Raw genomic sequence first — 14,885 nt, 5'->3', positions numbered from 1 at the left:
TATATCAGTCATTAATTTCTACAGTAGGACAGGAAAAACACAATTTCCCTGAAATTTCACCCTAACTGACCTTCAAGCTGGGCTTTTAGATGTATCTTGAAGAGCAAAGAGCCATTCTCCCCACTACTTACCCTAACTGCTCTTTAGAAAGGGTTCTGTCGTCATGCTCCACCCCACCCCAGTAAGGCCAGTGTGGAAACCACTGTCTTAAAGGAGAACTAAAGCTTAACTAAAGAAGTAGTTCTGTACTTCTGTACCAGCCCAAGGCAACCACAGCCCTTTAGCAGTGAAGATCTGTGCCTCCAAATATATATCAGTAGCTCCCCATTTTCTTTTCTGCTGATTCACTGCATATGCTCTGTGCTGCTGTCACTTACTGAGCTTAGGGACCTACTCAAAATATACAGTACACATAGAATATAAATGTCATAATATAAGGCTGATTAGTAATTAATACAGATAATTACTACATGGAAGCACAGAAACCAGTGCAACTAGCATGATAATCTAATAATCACCCTTATAGCATCAGTTTATTTTACAGGCCAACCTCATTTTCTGCTTGATAATTTATGACAACCCCTAAGCTTAGCTTCTTAACAGCCGCTCAGAGCCCACTGAGCATGTGAGTGTCACAGACACTATCCAAGATGGTGACCCCCTGTGACAAGTTTGAAGTCCTGGGTCACTGTGGCTATTGAGAAGCTGAAAGTTTAGGCTGGTGTAATAAGTTTAGTATATAAAATATGGCATGTTTAGTCATATTCATTTTTAGGATTTAGTTCTCCTTTAAGGCAAAGCACATTTCCACAAATCAAAATGGTAGCAATCAATGTCAACAGCAACAACTCTGCCCCCACCCACCCGCTCTGCGCTTTTAACATTTAGCGTTGGTGCGGGTCCAGGGGGGACCGCATCACTAGTGCAGGGAGCGCTATTGCAAAACGGATCTTGAAAAACTGAAATTTCGGCTCTCAAAGTTACCAGGGACGGCTTTTTGCAGCCCCTGGTAACTGGCTGCTCCATGTCACTTGAAGCAAGGTTCTCACCTTGCCTTATGGCAGGAGCGGCCCTGCCAGTCAGCTGCCAGAAGCATTTTTATAATTTCATAAAACTGAGTGGCAATAGGAACACGTAGCAACTTATTTATATTAGTACTTTGATTTGAAAAAATAGAAAGCCGTCTCTTTTATGTACTGGCTTTAGAAGATACTTAAAAACTCATTAAACTGCTCAAATATACCCATCAATCTCTTTACACTGTCTGTAAAAGACATTTTGTTGTTACTATAGTAATGGGGCAAAGAATTTTGCAGCTGCCATAGTAACATTTATATTAAATGTCACTAGTGATATATATCAGTTGTATTTCATGCTGCATGCCTATAAAAAACAAGATTAAACAAATCAGGTCACTTTACCAGCTTTTATGGTCAAATATCGATGAGGAATACAGCCACGTTTAGTACAATCATTTTCAGGCTGTTATACATTATAAATGTTTTTCAATAAATAAGAAGGAAATATGCTTATTTCAAAACAGAAGCCAAAGCAACAAAAAGTGGCAATAAAAAAAACATCAGAATGGCCTTTTTTCTTAATTAAATAAGGCAATATGTACCGTATATTGTGAAAGCACTACACTAGTACCAACTGGTACTGTCAGAACTTGGCTTGTTTCAGCTTATCGATATGGTAGCAGAGCTTCAGGGCAGGCCCAAGTTTAAGTCCCAAATATTTCATGACCATGTCACTCTTCAGCAGCAGCAAAGCATTGCCATCAATTTCCTGTTATTCAAAAATAAAACAAAAACATATCAGAATGTTATTGTTGAAAAGTCTTTGAGGGTTCCCTTGCACCATATGACTTTTCTGCCTAATTCACTATCAACTCAACTATCAACTATCAAATGAATTAGGTGTGCTAGTTGCAAAAAGAATTAGGGTAGGACTACATGGACGTTTTTGGCGCGATCCGACACGCTGCGACAAAACACCCGGCGTCAGATCGCATGCGACGAAAATAAGGTAAGAAATAGAAATTTCGGATGAAGTCGCAGCGTTGATCCGACAAAACACGACAATGCTGCGACTTCATCTGACAATGCATTCACTTACCTTATTTCCATCGCATGCTATTTGATGCCGGCGTTTTGTCGCAGCGTGTCGGATCGTGCCTAAAACGTCCGTGTAGTCCTACCCTTATACTAAATGCTACGCATTTATGTTAGCAACATTTTGCATGGTTTTGCACCTTACTCAGCCCTGAATATATTAAAAGTGTTTTCAATTAATAAAACATTTGAGTATTAAAATTAAATAGTCCTTTACAATTCAATGGATTTTGTATCATAACAACAGTTCACCTTTAATGACATAGGACAGAAAATTAAAGGGATACTGTCATGGGGAAAAAAAAAGAAATTCAAAATGAATCAGTTAATAGTGCTGCTCCAGCAGAATTCTGCACTGAAATCCATTTCTCAAAAGAGCAAACAGATTTTTGTATATTCAATTTTGAAATCTGACATGAGGCTAGACATTTTTTCCATTTCCCAGCTGCCCCAGGTCATGTGACTTGTGTCTGCACTTTAGGAGAGAAATGCTTTCTGGCAGGCTGCTGTTTTTCCTTCTCAATGTAACTGAATGTGTCTCAGTGGGACATGGGGGTGATATCACTCTAACTTGCAGTACAGCAGTAAAGAGTGATTGAAGTTTATCAGAGCACAAGTCACATGACTTGGGGCAGCTGGGAAATTGACAAAATATCTAGCCCCATGTCAGATTTCAAAATTGAATATAAAAAAATCTGTTTGCTCTTTTGAGAAATGGATTTCAGTGCAGAATTCTGCTGGAGCAGCACTATTAACTGATTCATTTTGAAAACATTTTTTTTTCCCATAACAGTATCCCTTTAAGTACAGGGCCAAAATGCAGCCTGCACCCACCAGTGCTCTAACTTGCGAGTAGGAATGATGTATAAGTTAGGGGATAGGCATGGTACAGGACAAGGGATGCCTACATGTGACCACGTCTCCCTTATGGATACAGCATTGCTGAATGTGAATTGTGCTGCAGTCATGGGACAAATGAATTTATGTATCTATGCTCCAAAACAGGATACAGAGACCTGCAGCAATTCTGCTACCTGAGGGGCAGGGTACAAAGTGAAAAACAACAACAGTGGATTGTGTCTGTATTTTGCACTTTGCATCTTGTTCTCAGGTGAAATGAAATTCATTTGTCTAGGAAGGATGTCTGATAATGAACTACATCTATAAGAACAAAATGCTTACATGTTTTCTAAAGAGGTCGACATGAGGCCCTAAAGCCTGAGGATCAGCATCTTTCACAAACCACACAACATCTTCAACACTCCAGTTAGAAGGGTCTTTGCTCATTGGTCTACACGCCTCCTGGTTTTCAGGCACAGGACTAGAGGCTGCAAAGACAACACAGCAAGCATCTGTAAGAAATCTGATTCGTGGAAGGAATTATACTCTTTCCAGACATGTTCTACAACAGCATCCTTCAGTTACTTCTTTCTGCTACTTCTCTTTATGTACTGCCAGGTATACTTTCATTAAAGGATTGCAATAAACTTATTTTTTTCCCACTGTAAAGCATTATATTAGAAAGTATAAGGAGGGGAAATTTAAATATTTTCATAAACAATGTAAAGATACATTTAAACCAAACAAAAAAAGTATCATAAGATTGCTAAATTGGGGCTATAAATCACAATCCCTTTTAGACTTTATTTAAGCTTGTTATTTTTCTAGAATTGTGTTTATGATACTGAGTAGCGCTCAACTGAACTGCATTGTCATTTTATTCTGCAACTGCTTTTCGCTATGGAAATGTGCAAGCAAAGACAGGTAGACTAAAATAGTAGAACTGTTATTAGTTATCGAATAATATAATGCTTAATAAATGTTACTTTACCACTTCTGTTCCCCTCCATATAAGATCCATGACTCGTGGGGCTTGATGCCTGCCGTCTTAAACCCACAGATGATTGCCCCCCAGAAGAGCGATGGTTGCAAGATGCTCCACCAAGACGTCCTTCTCCAGAGTTCTGCCTCGCAGGATAAACAGAGCCTATATAGTTGTAAGCAGAATCTGATGGGTCCACGTTATACCTTTTTGTGTTCACAGGATCCACCAAGTAATCTTCTGGTATTACTGTTTCTGCTGAGAGAAAGCAAGTGAAAAACTGAAACTGCATTTTTATTACTATATTGAACACAAATTAGGTTAGTTGGTACCTGATGACAATTCAGAAAGCATTTACTAATAATTTTGCGGTTTATATGATGCAAAATATACAAGCTGTAGATACCTTTGCTGACAGTTTATAAAATGTGATTTGGGGTTAAATTAAATGTTTATTAAGGCTGCCAATCTGTGTCCTCCAACTGGCCTTCTGGTCCTATATTGCTTTCCAATATGGCTTGTATAGGTTTTAGTCCTATAAAATCCCAGAAGGTAGGTTTCAACAGCATAATTCATGTTCAGGCTCACATAGTAACATAGTAACATAGTAAGTAAGTTTTTTTTAAATCTGCCTAACTGCCAGTTGATCCAGAGGAAGGCAAAAAAAAAAATCCCATCTGAAGCCTCACCTATTTGCCTCAGAGGGGGAAAATATTACTTCCTGACTCCAAAATGGCAGTCGGACTAGTGCCTGGATCAACTTGTACTATGAGCTATCTCCCATAACCCTGTATTCCCTCACTTGCTAAAAAGCCATCCAACCCCTTCTTAACAGGCCAGATCGTAACCAAATCAGGAGGTGCAGTACAAAGTGGGGAGGCAGGAGCGTAGTCAAGGCCACAGGCCTGGTCGGTAAACAATTAAGCAGCAATACGAGAAAAGGGTCAAAATTCCGGCAAAGTTCAGGACAGGTGGCAAACAGGAAAAGATCAGGGATAGGCAAGGTCAAACACAGAAAATCACACCCAGGAACTAGCAAAGTAGACCTACGTTAGGCAATGAGAAATTGGACGTGAGCCCTTTAAACATTTGAATTTCATGCCAATGCGCAATGTTGTCACGTGCATTGGTACTAGTATACCTGGAATCGGCAATTGCCGAATTTAGAATGAGGCGCAGAAACCGAAGAACTAAGTTCAAAATGAAGATTTATTTCAGATCAAACTGGGAACTATAAATTGACACAACTGGCTTACAAATTTGATCAATTAAATTTTTTCTTTGAGACCTCCAAAAACAGTCATATGTCTGAGATATTAAATCCCATAAAAGACTATGGGCAATTATTTTTCTTCTTGTAGCTTATTATATATCAAAGTGAACCTTCACTAGCTGATCCATCAGAATGATATAGCAATGGTCCACTGAGTACCACTGGAACTATATTAATCAGATCAAAACTGTACTCCAGATGGAATCAATTTTTTGGGGGCATACTATAGCCAGATAGGGTAGCTTTTGACTAGACAGCGAAAAATGACATTTTTATTTCTAGAAATTTAAGGTGAGGATAGCAATACATTTCCAGTGTAGAATAATTGCTGTTTTTTTAAATAATAAAACAACTGAAGAAAATATCTATCATAATTTAATCTGCTGCAATTCACAATAGACAGAGACTGGGTGAGCAAATACTGTAGTGGGCTAAGTACATCCTTAGCTATTTGACAACCTGATCTGCTGGGGGAAGCTCCAATTACCCTACAGATGGGTCTAAACCAAAGGGGATACCCATGCCAGTTGAAAGGTTTTTTTTTTTCTGGCCAGAAAAATGATTTTAAAGGGTGCAACGACCTGGACAGTGGCATGCCAGAGGGGGATCAAGGGCAAAAATGTATCTGAAAAATACATTGTTGACACAGCGCTGCGTCACTCAGGTGATGTTTCTGGACACGGAATGTGAAAAAGCTCACACAGCTAGGTGGCACTTGGTTAAAGACTGGGAAAACAATGCCTGCAAGGGCAACGTATACAGTAGTGGATACGGAATATATTATTGCTGCTGTAAAAACATCACTCAGGTGATGTTTACGGACACGGAATTATTATTGTTATTTAGACAGAATGTGAAAAAGCTCACACAGCTAGGTGGCACTTGCATACCTCCCAACTGTCCCTCTTTTGACCACTCAACCCCCTGTCCCTCTTTTGTACTTGAAAGTCCCTCTTTTCTCTGCACTGAACAGCCAGAAAAAAAACAGTTTCTAACTTAATTGGCTTTTGGCAGAGAGCTCAGAACAGCTAACAGGTGCAAATAAGATACTTTGTAACAATTTTGACTCTGGTTGGTGCTGGTAGTGGTGAACTACTAGGAGGAGCAGCACACCAGTCCCTCTTTTCTCTGAACTGAACAGCCAGAAAAAAAACAGTTTCTAACTTAATTAACTTTTGGCAGAGAGCTCAGAACAGCTAACAGGTGCAAATAAGATACTTTGTAACAATTTTGACTCTGGTTGGTGCTGGTAGTGGTGAACTACTAGGAGGAGCAGCACACCAGTCCCTCTTTTCTCTGCACTGAACAGCCAGAAAAAAAAAACAGTTTCTAACTTAATTAGCTTTTGGCAGAGAGCTCAGAACAGCTAACAGGTGCAAATAAGATACTTTGTAACAATTTTGACTCTGGTTGGTGCTGGTGGTGGTGAACTACTAGGAGGAGCAGCACACCAGTCCCTCTTTTCTCTGCACTGAACAGCCAGAAAAAAAACAGTTTCTAACTTAATTAGCTTTTGGCAGAGAGCTCAGAACAGCTAACAGGTGCAAATAAGATACTTTTGTAACAATTTTGACTCTGATTGGTGCTGGTAGTGGTGAACTACTAGGAGGAGCAGCACACCAGTCCCACTCCCCAACACAGCTAGACTAATAGCACTGGGCTCTTACAGTAGCAAAGTAAAAAAAACAAAAAAGAAAATAAAAGCAGTCCTTACAAGGACTATTGGGTTATTACAGCAGTCAGCAGATGAGAATCAGAAGCATTGCCCACAGCAGCTACATACAGAGCACTGCAGTAGAAGGTAGATTACTAGTCAGCAAAGCTAACTAACCTAAACTCACTGTCCCTCAAATCCCTGCAGAGTTCTGTCCCTACAATACAGAGCAGTATCAAGTAGATTACTAGCCAGCAAAGTTACTATCAACTGTCCCTCAAATCACTAAACAGCTCTCTCCCTACACTAGCTCTTCCAAGCACACACAGGCAGAATGAAAAAACGCTGCAGGGCTTCAGTTTATATATGGAAGGGGAGTGGTCCAGGGGGTGTGGGGGTGGTCCAGGAGGGAGAGCTTCCTGATTGGCTGCCATGTATCTGCTGGTCTGGGGTGAGAGGTCAAAAATAAGCGCCAGCTAAGGCGAACCCAAATTTGCGAACGTCGCGCGACGTTCGCGAACATTCGGCGGACGCGAACAGCCGATGTTCGCGCGAATTAGTTCGCGGGCGAACAGTCCGCGACATCCCTATACTACAGCGCCTCCACCCTTATCTGCTCTACAGATGGTAATCTGCTCGTTTTCTTGTAAATTTTTCACACAGCTTCTTTCATTAAAGGAAAAATTGGTTTGTTTCCTATGTGATTGTTTATGTAAGAGGGCTTTTACTTCTAAACTTCGAAACTATAGTTTCGAATGCATCCAATGATGGAAATGAACCAGGTGGCATGCATGTACTTTTCTTTTGTAATTTACTAATTCATTTCAATTTAGTTTCATCTTTTTTAACGGTTTTATCCTTGTTGTTATACTGGACTTTTTTTTTTTGTTATACTGGACTTTTTTCAATGTATATTGGACTATATCTATTTCCTTGGTGGTTATTTTTCAAGGTGGGAGGGCCCATTGGGCTATTTAAGGGTTGTACAGATTGTCTGCCATATCACCTGACGAAGGGGCCAGCCCCCGAAACGTTGTAATTAATAAACACTTAAAGGGTTAATCCTTATGGCAATTGTTCCTGTGTGCCGGTTCCTCCTTTCTGGTTTTCTAAAATACCAATGGCTGTCTACATAAGAATATACAATTGAGGTCTGACAGGGCCAGTTCACCACCTATCACCAGGACCCACAGTGTCTTAAAGGCCAACTGGGGATGCCTCAGCCCATAAAATGTTTAGAAACAAAGAATCCACTTGTTTAAACCTTTATGACCAGCACTCCGGCAGTTTTGGGAGAAGCAAAGTAACCTAGTCAGGAGAATAATTTTTATGCTGTTTATTTTGCAAGTTCAGGACAGGGTGAGGTTCTACCATATTTCAGTCTTTTATTTCCACTGGGTTAAGATTCAATCCCCCGTATGTGGGTTCTTGTGTATACCTATATCAGAATATTAAAGCTATGAACCACCTGGAGCTGCCCCATGATCAAGGAGTGGTTGCCCTATGTAAATGGATCAAATGAAATATTACTTATTTATTTTGATTAATTTAAAGCAATCCCCAAATTCAAGAATCACTCGCAGAAGTGCTTTTACAAATTGGCTTAGGTTGGCACAATACACAGATAAACTGATGTTTTTACTTACTCCCTGCTATGGCACAGTCTGTCAATTCCTTTGACTGACCTCATTTTTATGGTCAATAACTATGGCCTAAGCACATAGTGGGGTGGACAAGGGGCATCCCTGTTGTGTGCCTCACTCCAGCTTCTTGGACCTATGATCTGAAAGGGTTCCAGAACCACCCATAAATATTGCCATTGCACCATATCAACAGTGTTTAATAACACTGTCAGACTATTATATGTGACCTTCAAAGGCATGAAATCTGTCTGATCTGGATGTATAAGGTCCTCTGGCCACTTTGAATCAAATATCTTGACATCACAATTTAATAAATAAATAGTACTATATGAGTCGCATCTTTCTGTTGGTTTCCATTCCTTGGGAATCAGACCTCCATGGATAATTTAACAAGCAGAAGGGACACAAGGGAGGAAAAGGAGTGGAAAGCTGAAACCATCCCTTATCTGAGAGATACAGTTCAGCAGTAATAACCAAGTGCAGAGTGCGGAACAGCTGTATTCATATGTGTCACATTCACTCACCGGGAACAAGAGAGCATAAATCAAGAGATGGGGGGAGGAGAAGGTGCAGTGGAGGCTAAGGGATGCAGGTTTGTTACAGTTACAAGGGGAAATAGGGACAGAAGGGTAGGGGGGCTGGTCCACAGCTTCTCCAAAACAACAGTTTCACCATTTTGACTAAAGATTCTGGGGAGGAATGCTCTGAACTGGCGTTTATAGAGCAGGCTGACTCTCAGAGCACCCTGGGAGGCAGTGGCTCTAATACGGGTGGTGGGGGGAGTGAAAGAAAGGAAAGGCAGGTTGTGGACAGATTATTGGAAGGGGCTAGGGAAAACCCAGTGGTCTTGGCACACATAGGTACCGATGACAAAATTAGAGGAGGTGGTGAAGAAAAATTTTAAAAAAACTAGTTGTAAACTAGACGAGAACTTCCAAGGTAATTTTTTCAGAGATATTACCTGTACCACGAGCAACGCTAAGAAGACAACGGCAGCTTAGGGAGATTAATGTGTGGCTGAGAGATTTGTTTAGGGAGGAGGGTTTTGGGTTTTTGGAGAACTGGGCTGATTTCTCAGACAGCTACAGGCTCTTTGCTAGGGTTGGGCTGTACCTCAATTATGATGGTGATGGTGAATTAGAGAGGGTCCAGAGAAGGGCAACTAAGCTGGTAAAAGGTATGGAAAATCTTAGCTATGAGGAAAGACTGGCCAAATTGGGGATGTTCACGCTAGAGAAGAGGCGGTTAAGGGGTGATATAACTATGTATAAATATATAAGGGGATCATATATTTACACAAATGAGGAACCAGTAAGTGAAGGTTTCCCTCTTAATAGTCCCAATTCTAGTAATACAACTAATGATGCATGGTTCACACATGAAGAAATTCAAAAGAGACTAGAACATGTTAAGATTAACAAAGGTCCGGGGCCAGATGGTATTCATCCCAGGGTAATTAGCGAGCTTAGCTCTGTGATTGCCAAACCTCTTTACTTAATTTTTCAGGATTCATTGAGATCTGGCATAGTGCCGAGAGACTGGCGAATTGCTAATGTGATGCCTCTATACAAAAAAGGATCCTGTTCTCAGCCTCAAAACTATAGGCCAGTTAGTCTGACGTCAGTGGTAGGAAAGCTTTTCAAAGGGTTAATAAAGGATTAGATACTGGACTTCATAGCAAATCATAATACTATGAGTTTGTGCCAGCATGGTTTTATGCGTAATAGATCTTGCCAGACTAACTTAATTTCTTTTTATGAGAAGGTAAGTAGAGACCTCGATTCTGGGATGGCAGTGGATGTGATTTACTTAGACTTTGCTAAAGCATTCGATACAGTGCAACACAAAAGGTTACTGGTTAAATTAAGGAATGTTGGCCTGGAACATAGTATTTGTACCTGGATAGAGAACTGGCTAAAAGATAGACTACAAAGAGTGGTGGTAAATGGAACATTTTCTAATTGGACCAGTGTTGTTAGTGGAGTACCGCAGGGCTTTGTACTAGGTCCCTTGCTTTTCAACTTGTTTATTAATGACCTGGAGGTGGGCATTGAAAGTACTGTTTCTATTTTTGCTAAATTGTGCAGAACTATAGGTTCCATGCAGGATGCTGCAACTTTGCAGAGTGATTTGTCTAATTTGGAAAACTGGGCAGCAAACTGGAAAATGAGGTTCAATGTTGATAAATGCAAGGTTATACACTTTGGCAAAAATAATATAAATGCAAGTTATACACTAAATGGCAATGTGTTGGGAGTTTCCTTAAATGAGAAGGATCTAGGGGTCTTTGTAGGTAACACGTTGTCTAATTCTGGGCAGTGTCATTCTGTGGCTACTAAAGCAAATAAAGGTCTGTCTAGCATAAAAAAGGGCATTAACTCAAGGGATGAAAACATAATTATGCCTCTTTATAGGTCCCTGGTAAGGCCTCATCTGGAGTATGTAGTGCAGTTTCGGACTCCAGTCCTTAAGAGGGATATAAATAAGCTGGAGAGAGTGCAGAGATGAGCAACTAAATTGGTTAGAGGGATGAAAGACTTAAATTATGAGGGGAGACTGTCAAGGTTGGGGTTGTTTTCTCTGGAAAAAAGGCGCTTGCGAGGGGACATGATTACACTTTACAAGTACATTAGAGGACATTATAGACAAATAGCAGGGGACTTTTTTACCCATAAAGTGGGTAATCATTTGAAGCAACGTAGGGGGTTCTTCACAGTCAAGACAGTGAGGTTGTGGAATGCACTGCCGGGTGATGTTGTGATGGTTGATTCAGTTAATGCCTTTAAGAATGGCTTGGATGATTTTTTGGACAGACATAATATCAAAGGCTATTGTGATACTAAGCTCTATAGTTAGTATAGGTATGGGTATATAGAATTTAATTAAAAGTAGGGAGGGGTGTGTGTATGGATGCTGGGTTTTCAATTTTCATAATTTAAGTCTTCCATCCCCCTAACCAATTTAGTTGCTCATCTCTGCATTCTCTCCAGCTCATTTATATCCCTCTTAAGGACTGGAGTCCGAAACTGCACTGCATACTCCAGATGAGGCCTTACCAGGGACCTATAAAGAGGCATAATGATGTTTTCATCCCTTGAGTTAATGCCCTTTTTTATGAAAGACAGAACTTTGTTTGCTTAAGTAGCCACAAAATGACACTGCCCAGAATTAGACAACGTGTTATCTACAAAGACCCCTAGATCCTTCTCATTTAAGGAAACTCCCAACACACTGCCAGGGGTTGAACTTGATGGACTTTGTCTTTTTTCAACCCAATTTAACTATGTAACTAACTAACTATGTAACTATATAATAATCTCTCTAATGCTTTATTTACCAGTAGGTCTTTCCAGCTGACACAAGGTCACCCATTCCGATTAGAAGAAAAGAGATTCCCCCTAAATATTCGGAAATGGTTTCTTACAGTGAGAGCTGTGAAGATGTGGAATTCTCTCCCTGAATCAGTTGTACAGGCTGATACATTAGATAGCGTTAAGAAGGGGTTGAATGGCTTTTTAGCAAGTGAGGGAATGCAGGGTTATGGAAGATAGCTCATAGTACAAGTTGATCCAGGGACTAGTCCGATTGCCATCTTGGAGTCAGGAAGGAATTTTTTCCTCCTCTGAGGAAAATTGGAGAGGCTTCAGATGGGATTTTTGCCTTCCTCTGGATCAACCAGCAGTTTTGCAGGTTAAAATAGAGTTCAAAGGTTGAACTTGATGGACGTGTGTCTTTTTTCAACCTAACTTACTATGTTACTATGTAAGACAAGAAAGGTCAAACACAATTGAGAACGCATGAGTAGAAATTAGAACTTTGGGCTGTACACAGATAGTCAGGTACCAGGGTTTAACAAGGAACAGAATTAGTATTAATAAGATCAGACAAGCTAAAATTCAAAACCAATAACTAAACTGCTGGAACACCCTGACTCCATCAATCTAGGATTTTTCAGATGAAAATCAAATAAAATATTTTCAAAATAAATAGGATTTTTTTTTTTTCAGGAACACCTAATGCTAGGTAGCAATCTGTTTGCTCAGACAATGAGCTGTGTGACCCAATGGCACCCAGCAGCGTCCGGGGGAAGAAGACCCGAAGAGAACTGAAGCGCCGGAAGATTGCACCCATGAGTTCCACTGCGCTCATTCTGCAATGAAGGGTAATTACAGGATAAGGGGCATTTACAGGTGTTAACACCTATGCAGGGGGAGCAGGGAGGGGGGGACTACGGCGGGTAGGGGGTAAGGGGTTTTTATTAGTTGGGGGATTGAATTCTCCTTTAAGGGGCAGATTTATCACAGTGTGAAAATTAGAGCTCACCACAGAAAAGCTCACCACTTTCTATTTATTCCAATGGGAATGAATTGAAAAGTATGAAATATGGAATGGAGAAATCATATGTTGGCATTACGGAATTTTAAACAAAATGCTGTTTACCTGACTCCATCCTCCCTGTATCATATTCTTTTGGGTTGTCTGATGCGGTGCTGTACTGAATGAACGGCTGATTGCTGAACAGGTTGTCACAGATGAGGCTACGACAAAGCTTTTTCAGGAAACGAAGGACGTAACCAATGCTGTTCACCACGAGAAGGCTAAGTAGGTGCTGCTTGCCCTCAAATGATGCAGAAACTGAAAAAAGAAACAATAGCTGCTTATGCTGCTTAGCATTAGTAGAATAAACCACTATTGCCCCTATGAGTGAAATAAAAGTGATGTTTACAGTTGACATCAATAATACTAAGAAAAATATATATTTTTGTTAGTTATACAATGTACATTTATAAGAAAGAAAAATATATCTGGTCATGTTTTAAGTATACTGTATGCCTAAATTAGTGTAACCATGTGTTTCAAAATCACTTAAATTTGAAGTATTAGTTTTAAAAGATATAAACGTTTTACCTGATATTGCTATATAAGTCTTCTATTTTAAGAACCCCAAAGGGCCCTTACTGGTGTCTAAAGCTAAAACATTTAATACAGTACCACACAGTAGGTCATTGAAATTAAATGAATTGGCCTGGAACATAAATTTTGTTCTTGGATAAAGAGTTGGCTGAAAGATTACATGGAGTGGTTATAAAGTGAGTATTTTCTTATTGGGCATTTTCTAATTGGGAAAAGCCCGACCCGCACTATCACTATTGTGGAATACTCTGCCAGGGGAAGATTCTTTTAATGCCTTCAAGAGTGGCTTGGATGGCATTTTTGACAAGCATTATATCCAAGGCTATTGTAATGTTAAGATCTGCTGTTGTTTACTAATGGTATGTGTATATATATATATATATATTATATATGTGAGTGATATATATATAAATGTTTATATGTAACCCCGTACATACATATATGCTGTATATGCTTGATAAAGGCCCCAATGTGCCAGAAACTTTGGATGCACAAGTTACATAGTTACATATTTAAATTGGGTTGAAAAAAGACAAAGTCATTAAGTTTAACCCCTCCAAATGAAACCCAGCATTCATACACACACCCCTCCATACCTTCACATAAATTATATATACCCATATCTATATCTAAGGGTCGAAGTGAATTTTTGAAGTTTAAAAAATTCGAATTTCGAACAATTTTTTTGGTACTTTGACCATCGAATAGGCCAAATTCGACTTAGACTTCGATTCAAAGTAAAAAGTTTGAGTTCGAAAATCGAAGTACTGTCTCTTTAAAAAAGTTTGACTTCGACGCTTCGCCACCTTAAACCTGCCGAATTGCACTGTTGGCCTATGGGGACCTTCTAGAACCTATAGCCAAGATTTGGCTACGTTTTTAGAAGTCTAAGGAAAATCGTTCGATCGTTCGATGAAATTTTTCGAATCGTTTGAATAGAAGGATTTCATCATACGATTGAACGATTTTCCTTCGACCGAATTTGGCCAAATTCGATTAAAAAAAACTTCGACAGTAATCCAATTCGATGGTCGAAATTTCGAAGTATTTTCCACTTCGAAATTCGACCCTTGATAAATCTGCTATAGAGTTTAGTATCACTATAGCCTTTGATATTATGTCTGTCCAAGAAATCATCCAAGCCATTCTTAAAGGCATTAACAGAATCAGCCATCACAACATCAGTGCATTCCACAACCTCACTGTCCTGACTGTGAAGAACCACCTACGTTGCTTTAAATGGAATCAACGTTCTTTTGCTCTAGTCTGAAGGGGTGGCCTCTGGTGCAGTGATCCTCTTTATGGGTAAAAAGGTCGCCTGCTATTTGTCTATAATGTCCTCTAATATACTTGTAAAGTGTAATCATATCCCCTCTCAAATGCCCTTTTTCCAGAGAAAACAACCCCATCCTTGGCAGTCTACTCTGATAATTTAAGTCTTCCATCCCTCAAACCAGTTGGACTC

The 14,885-nt window shown here is 39.8% G+C and overlaps 1 protein-coding gene across 3 annotated transcripts in view; it reads right to left on the bottom strand.

The window, feature by feature from the left end:
- Window positions 1-714: 714 nt before the first annotated feature.
- Window positions 715-14,885, bottom strand: part of scml4.L (Scm polycomb group protein like 4 L homeolog) — a 58,509-nt gene continuing 44,338 nt past the window's right edge. For 2 of the 3 annotated variants that reach the window (XM_041562998.1, XM_018263332.2), the window contains 4 exons: window positions 12,947-13,141; window positions 3,946-4,194; window positions 3,297-3,442; window positions 715-1,788 (listed from right to left, as the gene is read on the bottom strand). In XM_041562998.1, the coding sequence (XP_041418932.1) occupies window positions 1,663-1,788; window positions 3,297-3,442; window positions 3,946-4,194; window positions 12,947-13,141 (716 nt within the window). In that variant the 3' untranslated portion in view covers window positions 715-1,662. The remainder of the gene's footprint in view (window positions 1,789-3,296; window positions 3,443-3,945; window positions 4,195-12,946; window positions 13,142-14,885) is intronic. The other variant, XM_041562999.1, reaches the window with a different exon arrangement.

Source organism: Xenopus laevis, chromosome 5L (genome assembly GCF_017654675.1).
Source record: "Xenopus laevis strain J_2021 chromosome 5L, Xenopus_laevis_v10.1, whole genome shotgun sequence".
NCBI lineage: Eukaryota > Metazoa > Chordata > Amphibia > Anura > Pipidae > Xenopus > Xenopus laevis.
Note: the sequence above shows the minus strand (reverse complement) of the source record. Positions and strands in the feature narration are given on the sequence as shown.